The 16,372-nt window shown below is 53.5% G+C and overlaps 2 protein-coding genes across 2 annotated transcripts in view; both read right to left on the reverse strand.

The window, feature by feature from the left end:
* Chat (choline O-acetyltransferase) overlaps positions 1 to 9,889 on the reverse strand; it is a 53,141-nt gene extending 43,252 nt beyond the window's left edge. The window contains exons 1-4 of the mRNA XM_036199443.1: positions 9,818 to 9,889; positions 5,885 to 6,076; positions 5,158 to 5,276; positions 3,810 to 3,863 (exon numbers count right to left, since the gene is read on the reverse strand). Coding sequence (XP_036055336.1) covers positions 3,810 to 3,863; positions 5,158 to 5,276; positions 5,885 to 6,076; positions 9,818 to 9,883 — 431 coding nt within the window. The 5' untranslated portion in view covers positions 9,884 to 9,889. The remainder of the gene's footprint in view (positions 1 to 3,809; positions 3,864 to 5,157; positions 5,277 to 5,884; positions 6,077 to 9,817) is intronic.
* A 3,795-nt stretch (positions 9,890 to 13,684) lies between these two features.
* Positions 13,685 to 16,114, reverse strand: Slc18a3 (solute carrier family 18 member A3). The gene has a single exon (XM_036199827.1). It carries the CDS (start codon positions 15,687 to 15,689, stop codon positions 14,094 to 14,096), a length of 1,596 nt encoding a protein of 531 aa, XP_036055720.1. The 5' UTR covers positions 15,690 to 16,114; the 3' UTR covers positions 13,685 to 14,093.
* Between the last annotated feature and the right edge of the window lie 258 nt (positions 16,115 to 16,372).

A 16,372-nucleotide genomic window follows, 5' to 3' on the forward strand; every position in this document is an offset into this window, starting at 1 on the left:
TGCCAGGCAGAAAGAATAAATAGGAGGAGAAACCCAGGCTTGAGGAAAGAATGAGAGAAGGAGGAGGAGAGAATGAGGGAGACACCTGGGACCAGGAGTCAAGCAGTCTCCAGTCAGCAGATATGAGAAGCAGTAAAAGTAAGCTATACAGAAGGAAAGAAATAAAAAGCCCTGAGGCAAAATGGAGATAAAGAGAAACAGGTTAATTTAAGTTAAAAGAGCTAACTAGAAATGAGCCTAAGCTAGACCAAGCATTCAGAACTAGTAATAAGCTGGACAGCAGTGGTGCATGCCTTTAATCCCAGCACTCAGGAGGCAGAGCCAGGTGATCTCTGTGAGTTCGAAGCCAGCCTAGACTACAGAGCAAGATCAAGGACAGGCACCAAAACTACACAGAGGAATCCTATCTTGAAAAACTGAAACAAACAAACAATAAGTCTCCATGTCACGATTTTGGAACTGGTTGGTGACCAATAAGAAAAAACCTGGTATATCCATCTACCTATCATCTAATCCATAATATGTCTATCCATTCACTATCTAGTCATCCATTCAGCTACTATCAACGCATTCATTCATATACCACTATCATGCATTAACTCAGTGGTTCTCAACATGTAGGTCACAACCCATTTGGGGAGTCAAACAACCCTTTTATAGGGGTCATCTAAGACCATCTGAAAACACAGATATTTACATTATGATTCATAACAATATCAAAATTACAGTTATGAAGTAGTAATGAAAATAATTTTATGGTTGGGGTGAACACAACATAAGGAACTACATTAAAGGGTTGCAACATCAGTTAGGTTTAGAACCACTGCATCAACCCATCCATACATCTATCAATTCACTATCCATCCATCCATTAACATGCATGTATACATCCATCTATTAAATATCCATCCATCCATCCATCCATCCATCCATCCATCCACTAAGTCACCATATATCTGTCTTCTGTGGGTTGAATGAGAAATGCTCCACCATAGGTTCATGTATTTGAACATTTGACCTCCAGTTGATGTCACTGTTTGGGGGAGATTATAGAACCCTTAGGAGGTACAGACTTGGTGGAAGAAGTATATTTGGGGGGGGTGTGTGCTTTAAGAGTTTATAGCTTCCCCCTGCTTTCCTGAGATCCCCCTCCACTCATCTCTGTCTCTGTGTCTGTCTGTCTGTTTCTCTCTCCTTTATACATGCTGTTCAAATGTGTTCAGGCAGGCAGTTTTCTTTTCAGGGTATGGATCCTGGGATGTGTTGCTAGGGTGCATGTCGCAAATGAGCAATCAGGAGAATTTCAGGCATACTGAGTGGCTGGCAGGGGCAGGAGTCCAGGACTAAGGGGAAGGAAGACCTGCTTGACTGAGCTGAGCCCAAAGGGTAGAAAGCTTCCAGGTGGGGGGGGGCGGGCTAGGTGGAGTACCCACAGTGCTGCCACGCAAAGTGAGACTATTGCATGGCAATTTCATGACTGACCTGTGGTGAGATGAGCAACAGAGTCCCAAAGCACCTGTAGCAATGGTGGGGGGCGGGGATCTTATGCTAATTGAATTCCATACTAAAACATGCTATCCTGTATTTCATAAACTTGGTCTAGTGACTACTTTTTTGTTGTATTTCACAAAATTTGAGATAGTTTGAGACTTACCCGTGCACTAGTGGAAGGCAGGAAGTAAGCCAGCAGGGTCACAACTGAGTGAAATACAAAGAAAAGGCTACAAACCCGGGCAGGGACAAGCCTCTGGGCTGTGGTGGCAGGGCAGAAGTTGGCAGCCTATGCTCAGTGCATTAAAAAGCCCCTGGAGCTTTGACATGCAGGAGCATGATTTGAATTACACTGGCTTTTTCCTTTTGGAGCTAAGGGTTGAACTTAGGGCCTCGCCCATGCTAAGCATACATACCTTCACAGAAACACAGCACTCCCAGCTCTGGCTTGTGTGTGTGTGTGTGTGTGTGTGTGTGTGTGGTTTGGTTTGGTTTTTGTTAGTACTAAGGACTGAACCCAGGGCCTTACCCATGTAAGGCAAGTGCTCTACAACTGAGCTATATTCCCAGCATGTCCTATCCTGTTTTGTTTTTTAATGGCCTAGCTTCTGTAGGGAGAGGATCAAAGTCTGTCCCAGAAAGCACCAGGAAGAAGGCTGTAGGCAAGGTGTGAAAAGAATGTGGGCCAGCTAGGAAGGAAGATGTTTGGGAAGCAGCTGGGGTAGGTGGTAGCCACTTCTAAGCACCATGGATGTCATGGAGGGAGAAAGAGTGACCGCAAGAGACTTGTGGGTCTGCCAATCCACGTGTACTACTGCCTGTACTGAGAAGGCAGGATGGCTGAGGGATGAGTACATATGGAAGAAACATACAAAGCTGGACCCCTTTGTAGTGACCAGGAGATGCCCCAGTGGGGACGCCTGGGGTTCGGGGAAGGAATGGGGTTTTATTTTGTATCTACTTGTGAACCTTTTGGGAGCAGGTAAGAGGCCTAATTTCTTGTCCTCTTCCCACATCAACACACTGGAAAGTGAATGATTACTGGAGTGTCCTAGCCAGACACTCTTTCAAATGTTGCAGCCTTGTGATATTTGCAAGTACAGGACACAGGAAACTTTGTGTGGGCTTGCATGGAAATAGGTGTGTGTGTGTGTGTGTGTGTGTGTGTGTGTGTGTGTGTGTGTGTGATGTGCTCACACATACACATGTATCTGCATACTCATGTGAGAATTGGGGGTCAAGCCTGCTAGTAATGCCTGGCTCCATGCTCCCTGCACTCTGCTGTGGGGAGGAGTGGGGTAAGAATCATCCCTCCTCTACTCTGCAGCAAGGGTGCTGAAAGGCACAAGCTCTCTGAAGACAGAGATGCTATGTGAACGGAGGAGTGAGTTCCAGAAGGAGCCCTGGAAACCTGGTAGGAAAGGGCAGCCCACAGCCTGGCAGCCCAGTGTGGAAAGAGAGCTATCAGACTGGCCCCAACCAACACTCCCACCACCGTCTTAAACAATTCAGACTCAAGCATGCTGACCCCAGAGCCAGAGCCTCGCCTCTCTCCCCTCTTCCCCAGAGAGAATGTATGTCTTAGCTTCTGTCCCAAGGTTGGGTACACACTGGCTTGGATCCACATAGACCAGAGAGGGACGGCTACCCTGTGCCCTCCTTGCCCTTCCACATCTCGGCCGTGTGGCCATGGATAAGTTACTAAACTTCTCAGAGCTTCACTTCCCTATCTCTGCCTAGGACATTGACCCCTCCTTTCCAGTACCTGTGGCTCTTCGCTCTCCCCAGAGTCCCCAGTGCCCTGGGGTTGGCTAGGAGGCGGACCTTCCTCCTAGAAGGGAGAACTCACTGCAGGAGCAGCCCCCAGCCCCTGTAGGAATAGCCCATGTTCGCTCAGCTAGGGTGGGCCTGTGGACACGAAGTCTCCAAATGGGGAGTCTGTCATCCTGCCGGCACCGTTTCCAAGGTTCAACACCACCTCCCTAACACCGCTTCTTCCTTCTCCACCCTTCCCGGGATCTCCAGACCCAAACTGTCTAGTTCATACCACAGGAGGAAAGAGGAGGCTGGGAGGGAGGCGCACTTTCAAAGGTCAGAGAAAGTGCTCATTCAAGGAAAAGGGATGCTGAATGGCCAGAAGAGCCGGCCTGAAGGCCATCCTGATGCTGGGCAGTGGGCAAGGGACACCACACAGCTGGATAAAAGACCAGCTCCCTGCTCTCCCCAGCACCCGGTAATAACACCTCAGCAGGGAGGCAGATGTGGGAGGAGACTGCCAAGCAGGGCCCTACCCCGCCCAGGCTGGGCGTCAGGCCTACCTGTCCAGCTGAGCCTTGTAGCTGAGCACGCCAGAGATGAGGCTGGCTGCAAACCTGCAGGGACGTGGAGAGAAAGGAGGAGTCTTGTGAGCCAGCTCTCCCTCCCCCCAACTCTCTCACTTTTCCTTTTTCCTCCCCAACTTCCTCCTCCCTTCCTTTCTCCACCAGCCTGCGCTCCCTGCCTCCCCCCCCCCCCCCGCCCGCTTCAGACGCACCCATCTATCGCCTGCCTGCCGTGTGCCAGGCCCCATGTGCACTCAAGGGATGTGGGTCGTGCTGCCCCTCCCCCATGCTGTCATTCCACCACAGCCTTGGATTACAAATGGCCCTTTGGTGAGGACCGAGAATGGCTTAGCTCTGCGGGTGGGGAGAGGAGGCCAGAATCACCTTGAGGAGGAAGAGGTGTCTGAAGGACTGGTAAAGTGAGTGGCAGGGGAGGGAAGGTGAGGGGTGGGGTGCCCCTGGGCAAGGCCAGTCCCTTGGCTGGATCTTCTGGGAAATGCAGTCTCCTGTGAAGCCTGCAATGTGGATCCTTTTAGTGGCTAATGAAAAGGAAAGTGAGTCCTGGGAGGAAAGCCTCAGGGACCAGTGCCAGGGGACAGTGCTATCTTAACTGTCCATGGATGATGAGGCCTGACTTAATTGCCTAGGGGGGAGTGCCCCTCAGATGCAATTTGGAGAACTGTCTTCAGAACCCATCCATCCTCATTCTTCCTTCTAGGGGAGAGGGGGGCAAGTGGGAGCCAGGCCTGGGCTGTGCCTATGTTCACCCTGTTGAGATATTAAGAGGATGAAATTCTGACAGACTCCAAAAGGGAGGCCCTTCTTCCCTGCCCCTACCCACCACTGCCACCATTCTCAATGCACCTCGAGGCCCTTCCAGCGGCTCACTGAGCTCTGAAATTGCAGCAGATGGCAGCTGTGCTGGCAGGGAGGGACGCCCCTCCTCCAGGAGTCTGTTTGGAGCAGGGCTCCCGGGGGCACAGAGACACTCTCAGGCACCTGGAGCAGCATGTCCCAGCTGGGGCTACTTTTAAATGACAGCTCACAGATCCAGCCGGGTCAAAACTACTGTGTGGGTCCCTGGGGTCCATGGCCCCCATTAGTGCCGTCAAAAAAAAAAAAAAAAAAAAAAAAAAGAATGTGTTTGGGACAAGACTATGTGTTCATTACTGCGTACTACCATGCCTAACCTCCCTCCTGGCCTGATGGTGCTGGGAGTTAATGTCCTGAGTCCCCAAAAGCTCAGCCAATGCACAAGCTCTGGCCTCTCCTTCCTGGCATGAGGTCAGGCCCCACATCCTGGGTGGGTTCCTCTGCTGCACACCCAGTGGCACCATGGCCTTACCTTAGCTGGTCATTGGTGTCTTGGAAGTGCTGCCGAGCAAAGATTACAGCTGGGCTAGAGTTGACTGGCAAAGCCAAGCGGTTATTGAGATACATGTCATTCAGCCAGTATTCAGATACCTGCCAGGGAGCACAGGGGAGGAGCACATTACATCCGGCTCCCTAGACACCCCTCTTAAACAGAAACCGAGCTAGCCGAAGTCATCAGTCCCACTGTGACTACCCTGGGTCAGCACCTCCCCTGCTCCGTGGGTCCTTCCTTCATTCCACAAATGCACTAAGCTCCAGCTATGTGCTGAACCTGCATCTTCCCAGTCTTCCAAGCCTGCCCTTCATCTCCACCCCACATTGTTTCCTTTATTCCTTCCTCTGTTCCCATCTTCAATGACTCAGTCCTACCTGTCAACCCACTCTGCCTTTTCAGCTCATCTCTATCCCGTCTTTCCATGTCCCTGTCCCTATCTCTGGGCCCCATCTCTCCCAGTCTCCCATCTCTCTGTCTTCACCTTTCACATTCTACATCCTTCTCTTTCCCCGTTATCTTCCATCCTGCCTGCCTCTCCCCTTTGCTATGCTACCCAAGCTATGCTAACGGTCTGTTCCCTTCTATTTTCCAATCCCAATCTCCCCCCAATCCCACCGACCTATCAGCCTCACCCACACCCTCTCCTCTTCCTCCGCCCCCCCCCCCAGGGATCTCTTGTCAGCTTCCGTCCAGCAACCCTTACCCAGTTGACGGTCTTCTCCTGCCTCTCCAAGAGCTTTTTCTGCAGGGTCTCACCCAGGCCCCCAGGGGCCCCAAACTGCTTCACAATGGCCTGACTTTTCCTGAACTGCTCCTCAGGTACCAGGTGCTGCATGCACTGCAGGTAAGTGGCCAATGTCTGCTGCAGTGGGGGCACTGGCAATTTGGGTAGGTCCTGGAAAAGAGAGTTCATGGCATTCCCCTAACATTGTCCATACCTATCCTTGAGTTGAGGCCAGGACATGTCCCATTCTATCCCATCCACATTCCCCATTCTGGAACCTGTTTACTGGGCTTAGTTCAGCAGACCTGTAAATCAAAGGTCCTCCTGTTTTCTGTCCCTGCCCTTGTACTGCTTCTGGGTCTCAGGAAGGCACAGAACGCAGATGACAGGCCTGAGTTCACACCCTGACCTTGCTGCTGGTCAGTTGTATGTCCTTGGGAAAGTCTCTCTCTCTGCAAGGGCCCAGCTCTTCATATGAAAAATGATCCTCTCACAAGACAGAAGGGATGACAGATGTGAGCGTGCTTACAGCCCATAAAGGATGGGTCTGGGATGAAAGATCATTGGTGAGATTGCTAACTGCTGGTCACTCTTCTTGTAGGAACTCTTCCCAGCTGGTGCTCCAGGGTCTGTGTGCTCTCTTACAGAGAGAGCCCCATGGATTAAGACAGCTTTTGGTGGAGACATGGCTTCCTGGGGCTAGGGGCTATCTCTGCCCTGTGCTTCATGCCTCCAGTTATGAAACCCAGGAAGAGGACTGGTTCCATGTGGGAGCTGGAGTCGCATAAGGAACAGTGGTGGTCTTTCCCTCCCAGATCTCTCCAAGCCTCGGGTCATATCACCCACAGGACACAAACAACAAATCTTCCTACCTCATGGACCCCAAGGAAACGAAAGAGAAAAATAATTGGCTCCCATAAACGTATGTCAGGTTTGGTTAACTGGCCTTATCCATCCAAAAGGAGTCGTGAGAAGAAGCCTGTGGTCTCTGGGCTCCAGGTGAGGGTCAGAAAGGATCCCCCACTGGACTCCTCCCACACAGCAGTGCCTGTTCCAGTTAATCAGCCATGGTGGGCTAGGGGTCTGTGTGCTGTGTCTTCATGTGTCACATAGCCGGGGTGGGGGGTTGGGGGGGGTGGGGGGGTGGGGGGGGGTGTCAGTACACATGAGGAAACGAACCCACAGTGTGCAGAGACTAATCCTAGGTCACATAGTAAATTTTAGTCAATGTATTTTCTCCCCTCCTCTCCCTCCTCCCCTTGCTCCCGACTCCTCCCCCTCCCCTGCCTTCCCCCCTCCTCATCCCTCCCCTCCCCTCTCTCAGGGCCTTGCACATGTTAGTGTTAGGCAAGCAGTGCTGTCGAGCTACACCCCCAGTTCACCTCTTCCCCTTTCCCTGGGGTTTTCCTCTCTCACCACCTTTCTGCTCTTCCTTCCTGTTTCCCGCTCCCAACCCTTGATAACAGAGAAGCTCCGATCTTCAACGCCCGCTGTTGCTTAAACTGTTGGCACACAGCAGGGTGCCTTCCTCAGGTTTCTTGTCTGTGAGGTGGTGAGTCAAGTTTCTATAGGGTAGTCAAGGGCTCACCTACTCTGGTGGGCCGCTGAAAGCCCCTGTCTTCTCCTGAGGCAGCTCTGGGTGTTGGCAGAAGAACACTGATGGATGAATACGGCCCACCTGTCTGATCCTGTCTCTGCAGCTCACTACTCTGGCTGGAGGTGGAGTGTCAGCACCAGCTTCTGGTGCCGCTGTCCCAGGGAGCGAGACAAATACAAGAGTGGGTCTGGCCAGTGCCCCAGGTTGTTTAGCCTGCTGCAAGCAAGCCAGGTTGACCTTCCCTCGGCCACTCTTGTTCCTCCTCTTATGTTTATGGGGATCTGTGTGGATGGGGCAGGCAAATATCTCCAGAAAGCAGAGAGCAGGTGGTGGCCTGGCCAAGAGTGGTGGTAGCTTTGACCACACTGTGCTGTGGTCCAGCCTCGGTGGAAAGGAAACAGTGATGGGTAAGATGAACAAATCTGAGTTTAGGCATTTCAGCTCCATGCATGGTTCCTCCCCAGACTGTTGCTGACCTCAGGCCAGGTGAAGACTCAGAATCCTGGAGTCTGCATATTTCCTGGGTGGCTCCTATGAACCGGGCTCTGCACTGGTCTTAGAGATAGTGGAGAAACAGAGCCTACCCTCCAGGAAGCTACATCCCAATGCAGGGGAAGAAGAGGTACATGCCATGGGCTGTAGCAGCAGAAGCATGGGTCAGCTATAGAAGTTTGGGTAATGTAAGGAGCAAATTCAAGGACAGAAGACAGAAAGTTCTGATAGGACCAGGCAGAGGGGCGAGAAGGCTGTGTGGTAGAGGGACCAGCACATGCAGGAACTTGGGATGCGCTGCTCTATCTCTGCAAGGTTAGATGTAGCAGGAGGGAGGGTGCCTTCTCAGGGAGGCTGCCCAGGGAAGGCAGTGTTGTTTCAAAGCAGTGGAAAAGATGATGCTTAATGCTCCTGGGATGAACCAGTGGCAGCAATTGGAGCTGGGATGTGCCAGGGCTTGGGAAGGGGATTCAGCATTGCCTAGGCAAGCACATTGGACTCAAAGCCATTTGAAGTAAAACTTGGGGTACAGTGAGGCTGGGAAAAGGTGAGGGAGATGGTGCCTGACTGGTGCCAGGGGCTCCCCTTGGACTTGAGATTAAGAGGTGTGGTCATCTGCGTTCCCCAGCAGCCTGAAGCTATGGCTGGCATGTAAAAGCCGCTTTTGCCTCCAAAGCCTTGACTCCTCACGTGGCCCACAAGGAATGAAAAATGAGATGAAAGCCTGGCCCCTCTGCTTTCGTTTTGCTCCACTTTGGGTCAGGCTCCTGCCTGATTCTGCACGTTGGCGTGATAACCACTCAAGGAATATCTGTCTTTAAAAACAAAAAACAACAGAGACCACAGCAGCAATGCCTGACCTAACTCACGCCTCTACATGGCTGAAAGGACAGAGATAAGAGGAATTTAATGTAGCCAGGTGGTGGAGGTGCACACCTTTAATCTCAGCACTCGGGAGGCAGAGGCAGGTGGATCTCTGAGTGCAAGGCCAGCCTGGGCTACAGAGCAAGTTCCAGGACAGCCAAAGCTACCCAGAGAAATCCTATCTCAAAATAAACAGAACAAAACAAAGAGAAACTTAACCATCTCTCACAGATTTTCCAATGCTTCAGACCCTCCAAAGGTATCCAAACCTCTACAGCCGTTGTTCTAAAAACCAGTTACCTTGCCCTTCCACAAACAGCACCATCTAAAGCCTTACAGAACAGACAATCCTTCAAATCAGGGTAATTATTCATAATAAAGAAGCTTCCTTCTGGACCAGGAAAACATGGGAAACCAAACTGCTTCCCCTGAATGGTCATAGAAATAACTTCTTCTGGCCACCTTGCAGAATCATAGCTGAGATAATGGCCAGCCAGACCCCATCTTAAGTCTGGATCATGACTGTTTAATTGTCCATGTTTCTGCTCCTATACCAACTCTTCCTCTAAAAACTCCAGTTTATGGCCAGGCCTTGAAGATAGATTTAGAATCCCTGGACCTCGTTAGCTGTTCATCTTCCCAATGTGTCAATTGATTAAGTCTCTTTCCTCTACCTTTTTACCATATTGCCAGCTTAATTGATATATTGAGGACAGATGACTCAGTCTAGCCTGTCGGAAACAGTCTAGAACCAGAGCTGGGGCTTTTGCCTTAAAACTCTTCAGGCCCAGTCAGTCTCTTCTGAAGAACAGGACAGGGCTTCAGTCTGGCCTTCTGCCTAGGAGAACACAGAGCTGGGGGACAATCGAGGGGCCAGTGCCACTCAAGACTGTTCTGGGAATAAGAGTGTGTGAGACGAGAGATCGGGGATAAGACACATGGATCAGAAAGTTACTTACCAGCTCCTCCTCACTGCTAGAAGTTTTGGCAGCCATCTTTTGGGGGACCTTTTCCAGGATGGGCATCTTGGTGATTCTTGCTCCAGAGTAGCAGAGCTATGGACCTTGGAACAAAAGAAGTGGTATCATAGGAAGCCACTTAGGCCAGAATGAATCCCTCACCTCCCATAGCCTTACCTCCATACTAGAAAGAGGCCAGAGCCCGACTCTAGTGTGTAGGGAGCACAGTGCTATGCTGACTGCCATCTCAGACCTGTTTTGTGCCCCTCACCACAGTGACTTCTCTGAATCCAGAGGCGGGGGCGGGGGGGGGGGGGGATAAGTCCTGCCTAGAGCCACTAGCTGGAACCTGCTTCTGTGAAGCTGCTGTGACTCAAGGCTAGATGACCACCCCCAAGTGACATGGGGAGGATCTGGGCTGGGCTTGCCCACTCCCAACCTACAGGGTCAGAGCACTAGCTTTGGTTTGCCTGGAACTCACTGGATACACACTGTGCTGGTCTCAATTTTTACCTCAAACTGTAGCTCCTCAAGGGAAAAACCATACCAACTGTGTTCAGATTTTCCTCTAGGATGCCTGGCCTGGATCAGGTATGGAGTAGAGGGGATATGAGTTCAGAAAGCTCCCCCCTTGCCTGTGTGTGTTTGAGTGTGTGTGTGTGTGCTTGAGTGCCCTTCAGTCTTCTGAGGCCCTGTATTCTGTGTGACATTCTGGGCTGCTTGAGGACTCTGGGGTCTGCTAGCAGAGTGGTGACTTGGGTAGTCCCTGGTACAACGGGAATATGGAAGGACACGATACTGAAAAATAGGTAGTCAAGACCTCTAGGGTCTCTGACCTGGGAAAGGTGTATTCATTTGGAAGGTGCGATAGAAATAAACTAGGCTAAGAATGACATGGGCCAGTTTTTTAGAGCTGTGGGGTAATCCTCCATCCCACTAAACCAAAACCTGCACAGATGCACAGTCAAGATTTCTACCAACCTACTCTTTATTTCCCTCCAAGAGACTAAAGCTGCTGGTAAGCTTGTTGGACCACCGCCACCGCTGCCGCCGCCACCACCACCACCACCACCACCACCACCACCACCACCACCACCACCACCACCACCGAAACCAGCCTCTCTCAGAGTCAAGCACAGCCAGGTGCTGGCATAAGGCTCAGCTCATCCTGGGGAGAGGCCAGTCAGAAAGGTGGAAGAACCAGACTCAATGATAGAAAAGTCTGGGAATGCCTGGCCCCACTGAACAGAGAACGTAAAGGCTTTGGAGGTTTGTACAGTGCACTCCCAATACAATAGTCCTTGAGCCCAGCAGTGCCCAGAAATTGCGGATGAAGATGTGCATGTTCTGTTGATTACTTTGAGGGGTCAACCAAGCCAAGGTCAAGTTGATAAAGGCTCTACAGATTATTCAGCCAATGTTTCCTCTTGTGCCATTTCAGGAGTGGGAAGGGGAAAACACTAGCCAGGCCTCGGCTTGGAGAGGAGAATGGACCCCTGCCAGCTGCCATGCTGATGTGTGTCCCCTTCTCTCCCCCAGCCCCCAGCTTCTTCCTCCTTACCTCCTTTGCCCAGGCTTAAAGAGTTTGTATGTGTCTATCTTCCCCGGGTTTGGTACCATCCCATTTCTGCTTCTGCTGGCTTGGCATGTGGGGGCTACTGGGAGAGGTCTCTGCTCTGCCATGAAAGTCCACCACCAGTCTGATCTGGCTGCCCAGGCTCCCTGTGCTTCCCCTACTGCACTACTGCCCCTGTGGCACTCCCTACCTTCCCAAGGATGGTTGGAGAAAACTGGGGCCCAGGGATGACAGCAACAACGGCCCCTGGTATTGAACACCAAAACCACAGACCTGGGGCTTGCTAGATGGCAGGTGAAGTAAAAATAACATAGGTGGGCGGGTAAAGATCAGGGGAGTTCTGAGCCCTGATTACCAAGCCCTCCCAGCCCAGGCATCCGGGAAGCGGAATCCCGCAGTCTCCTAAATGTACCCCGACGACCACTGGTGCCTGGGGCGCTGAGGACTCCGAGAGTCTCCTGGGAGCTGGCCCTCGGTGGACAGCTCCTCCGCAGGGACAGTGCCTGCCTGGATCTGAGGCGCTCCGCGGCTCAGCTCTTTGCGCCAGCAGCCAGCGCACGGATGCCCAGCCCTCCTCACCTGCTCTCCTGGGCTGTTCTGCGCCGAACCGGTGCTGCTCCACACCAAGCAGGGCTGTAGGCAGCTGTGTGAGCCAGAAGGCCCAGGGCGGGGGGTGGCAGCAGCGTCAGAGGTTGGGGCCGCTGCCTAGGTCTGTAGTAGAGCCTCCGACGACGTAGCTGGGTCCCAGCAGCCGCCCTACTGACAGCAATCAAAGCAGTCCCACCTCTCTCAACTCCCTCCCCTTCCTCCTCCCTCTCCTTCTCTTTTTTCCCTCCCCGTCCCTCCCTCCCTCGTCCTCCTCACGGTCCTCTGCTTCCCCCACCCCACGCCCCGCCCTGCGATTCCCTTCTTCTGTCCTCAAAACCTGTCTCGGACAGCTTCCCAGATGAGTTTGTGCGCTGGCATCGCATTTAGGCCCTGGAAAGGGGCACAGAATATTGTCCTACTAATGCCCATCGCTCCAGCCGAGGCTTCCCCAGTACCCATTTGTATCCCCAATCTCCATGGTCTCCTGTGTAGCTGCTTATGGAGAACCCTGCAGAGTGTTTGGGTCAAAAGAAATTTTGCCCCTCCTAACAAGCTAGACTAGACTGGGACCCTACTGCACCCCTTTAAAATATTATAATTAATGACTGTGTTGACCATTCTGGGACCTCCTTTCCTTTCTTTTACCATCGCACTCCTTCAGGCTCTTTAGGGAGGGAGGAGGAGACAAGGGAACACGGACTTGGTCCACTCAGATGGCAGGCAGGGATTGTTTAGGGACTCAACCATAGGCCCAGAGACACTTCTCCCAGGCAAAGTGCCCCCTTGTTTATATATATACATATACATATACATATACATATACATATACATATACATATACATACAACATATATATATATATATATATATATATATATATATATATATATCTCACAAGCAGACCCACAGACAAGGACAGACGGACACGGACGGACACACACACACACACACACACCAGTACACACATACAGCTTACCCTAACCCAACTGCCTCTCCACTCTGAAATCTGAGGGCTCCATGGACAGACAGCAGGATCCAGGAATGGGTGTACTGCCTATAACCCAGGCCTCCACCATGGGAAATGAAGGATGGGAAACTTCCCTGACATCCCTGAATGGCCACTTTTATCAGAACAGGGAGGGCTAGGGATTGGCACCAGCTCTCACATCCACATTCCTTCCCTTTTCCATTCAAACTGGCATGACCGAGAAAAGTCAGACCCACAGGCAACTGGTCTCCCATTCCTCAGACAAGAGCGTAGCTCCTTAAGGAACACTGTCCCCAGGCTGGAACTCTAAAAGCTGAGGACTGCCTCCCCCTTCCCTGAAGAAAACAGCTCCCTCCTGCTCCCAGTGTGTAGGAAAAGCCAGTTCAGGCATCAAGAGCTCCTGGTCCCAACTGTCCTCCAAGGCCAGGCATATCCTCAGGCTCCCTCGGGTGGAACCTCCAGGTGCTGCACTGAGCTTGGAAAGGGGGACTATGGTGTGTGTGTGTGTGTGTGTGTGTGTGTGTGTGTGTGTGTGTGTAGGTATCCATAGGGAGAGCCCTATTTGAATTTTTTTTTTTTTTCAAGGCAGCAAAGGAGCCTATGGGCTCTCATTCCTCCTCGGGCCTGGATTGAACCTGTGAAACCCAGACCAGCCATCTCTCCACTCAGGTTTTGTGTGACACCACCCACCCATCAGTAAAGAGACGGCCTCTTCAGACAGATATGGTTTATTAATTCAGGCCGGAAGCACCGGGGTGCAGCAGATCAAGTTTGGCACTGGAAAGATCCGCAGGAAGGACAAACAGTTGCATGACTATTTTGGGGCGCTCGGTCATTGATTGGAGATCACCCCGCACACCTCTTCACCTCTGCCAGGAGCCCAATAGCTTCTCATGCTTCCCTGCTCCATTCCCTCAACAGATAAGAGAGTGTGTATGGGAAGGGGGTTAGATTGAGATGGGTCACGGAGAAGGGATTCCAACAAGGGAATTCAAGACTGGAGAGGGAATAAGGGTACTCGCTGGAGGAGGTGGGCCCCAAGCCATACTTGGCCAGTGCTCTCGCAGAATGCCCACCTTGACCTAAACGGGGAGAGTAGGTGGCCTGGAGGAGAAGCGGGTCTGCTAGCTGCGAGTGTAGTAGCTGTAGTCCTCGCACCCATCAAAAGGGCCAGGCGGACTGCAAGGTTCGCCGCCATCCGCGCCCTGCACCGAACGCTCACGCAGGCGCACCGCGTCGTACAGACCCTGCGGTGGTTCATCAAGCAGCACATCGCGCTCAGAACGCGAGCGTGTAAGGAGGCCCACGTTACGCAAGAGCAATAGGACCGGTGCATAGAGCAGGTTGGCCAGGCCCATGCCAAGGCTGAGCTGCTCAAAGCCAAGCGAGTGGACTATATGGCCTGCCACTATGGGCCCGAGAGCATAGGCCACAGAATAGGAGATGTCAGCTATGGCATAGACGCTGCCATAGACTGATACGTGGCGCACGTCCACCAGGAAGGCGAGCGTGGGTAGCAGCGCCGTGTCCACTAAAGCGATGCCGAAGCAGAGGCCGCAGAGCGAGACGACTAGCGGCGCGAAGGAGCGGCAGGCAGGCACGATGCACGAGCTCACTCCAATCACCGCCAGCCCGAGAGCGCCATACAGCCACTGCAGGTGTGGATAGCGCGCCGCTAGGCGCACTGTGAGATAGACGCCTAACACGTGCGGCACAAAAGCCGGCAGCCAAGCCATGCCCATCTCCCACTCGGATGCCGCCATTGTGTGCTTCATCCATGTGGCTATGGTGGGCTCGAGGAACGCAAGGGGAATGTTACAGGTCGTGAGCGCGCCGGCTACCACAGCGATGTAAGGGTCCAGCATGAGGCGATGGATAGGTGTGCCCACAGGCAGGTTGGCCCGCGCCCGAGCCGCAGCCGAGAAGGGCTTAGCCACCGCCAGCAGCAGCAGCGCGTCGAAGAGCGACACGGCAGCGAGCACTAGAAAGGGCACACGTTTGCCGGCGAACTCGTAGAGGATACCCCCAAAGGGTGGCGCCACCAGACTTCCAAAGCTGATGAAGGCCAGCGCCACGCCCAGGGCTCGACTGCGCTCGGGCTCCTCCGGATACTTGTCGGCGATCATGGCAATGCCAGACGTGTCCGCGAAGGCTGAGCCCAGGCCTTGTAGACTGCGCGCAGCGAAGAGCGTGGCATAGTCCTCTGCAAAGGCAAACATGACTGTAGAGGCGAACATGACGCCCAGGCCGATAAGCAGTGGCACGTCGTAGCTCATGCGATCAATGAAAGGCCCGCTCAAGGGGTTCACCAGAAGCTGCAGGATGGCCTTGGAGGCAAACAACACCCCTATCTTCACATCTTCACTTTCTGTAGGGTAGCGAGGCCGCAGAATTGATCGGGCAGACCCAGCAGCCGTCGGGGACGCCGAGGTGTTGCCCAAGTAGGCACTGGCGTTAGCCAGAGTGGGCGGCGGCAGGGTGGGTTCCCACACCTCAGAGACCAGGGTAGGACTCTCGCTGCCCCCTCGCATGTGGGCGATATAGTCGGGAACAATGGGCACGATGACCATGTACAACATGTTGTCCAGTAACAGTGCAACGCACACGATGACCAGCACCAGGCGTCGCTGCCTCTGGGGCTCTTGTAGCGCGGCTCCTACCGCTTCTGACAGCTTGGTGGCCGCCGCCCGGGCCTGACCCGTTGGCGAGGTGGGTTCCATGCCCCCACCCGCTGCTCTTCCGAAGACGCCTCTGCCGGAGTCGGGTGCCGGCGTCCCGCAGTGCAGAGGCTAGGGTACGGGACTTCGGGGGGCGCGGTCCTAGCCGCGTAGCGCCCCCTGTGCTTCAAGTGGCTGTGGGGCTCATATCCCTGAGCTCAGAGAAAAGCAAGGACTGTCCCGCGCGGCGCCGCTGCTCTTAGCTGCTCCAGGGACCAGTTGCCGATGTTTCAGATGCAACCGCGGAGGCGGGCAAGCAGAGGGGCTGAGGCGGGAGACTGGACGCGCGGTGCCCAGAGAGCGCAGGAGCAGCCCCTGCCAAGCAGAGAGGCAGTGTGCGCCCGCCCAGGGGCATGCTGCCACCACCCGCCGTCTCTCCAGCCCCGCCGCCGCGCTCCCCACCCCGCGCGTCCGTTCTTGCCTCTTCCTCCGCCGCCGCCGCCGCCTTTTTTTTTTTTTTTTTCTCCTTCCACTTGGGGCTATGACGCGGTGAGTCTCGGCCCCCGAGTGATGCCCCGGCCACTGGCGTAGCTCATGCTAATGCGACGTCGTCGGGGCGGGGGCCAGGGGCGGGGCGCGTCCGGGCAGGGGTCCGCTTCCCAGATGCGCCCAGGCTGGAAGCCAGGGGAAGGGGTCTTGGAGAGCAAGAGTCCTAGACAAGCCCCTGGGGATGGGTGCGCCGTGGG

Source organism: Onychomys torridus, chromosome 9 (genome assembly GCF_903995425.1).
Source record: "Onychomys torridus chromosome 9, mOncTor1.1, whole genome shotgun sequence".
NCBI classification, from domain to species: Eukaryota; Metazoa; Chordata; class Mammalia; order Rodentia; family Cricetidae; genus Onychomys; species Onychomys torridus.

Excerpts from the sequence above, each read along its gene's own strand:
- Slc18a3 (XM_036199827.1), bottom strand. The coding sequence starts at position 15,689 with ATGGAACCCACCTCGCCAACGGGTCAGGCCCGGGCGGCGGCCACCAAG.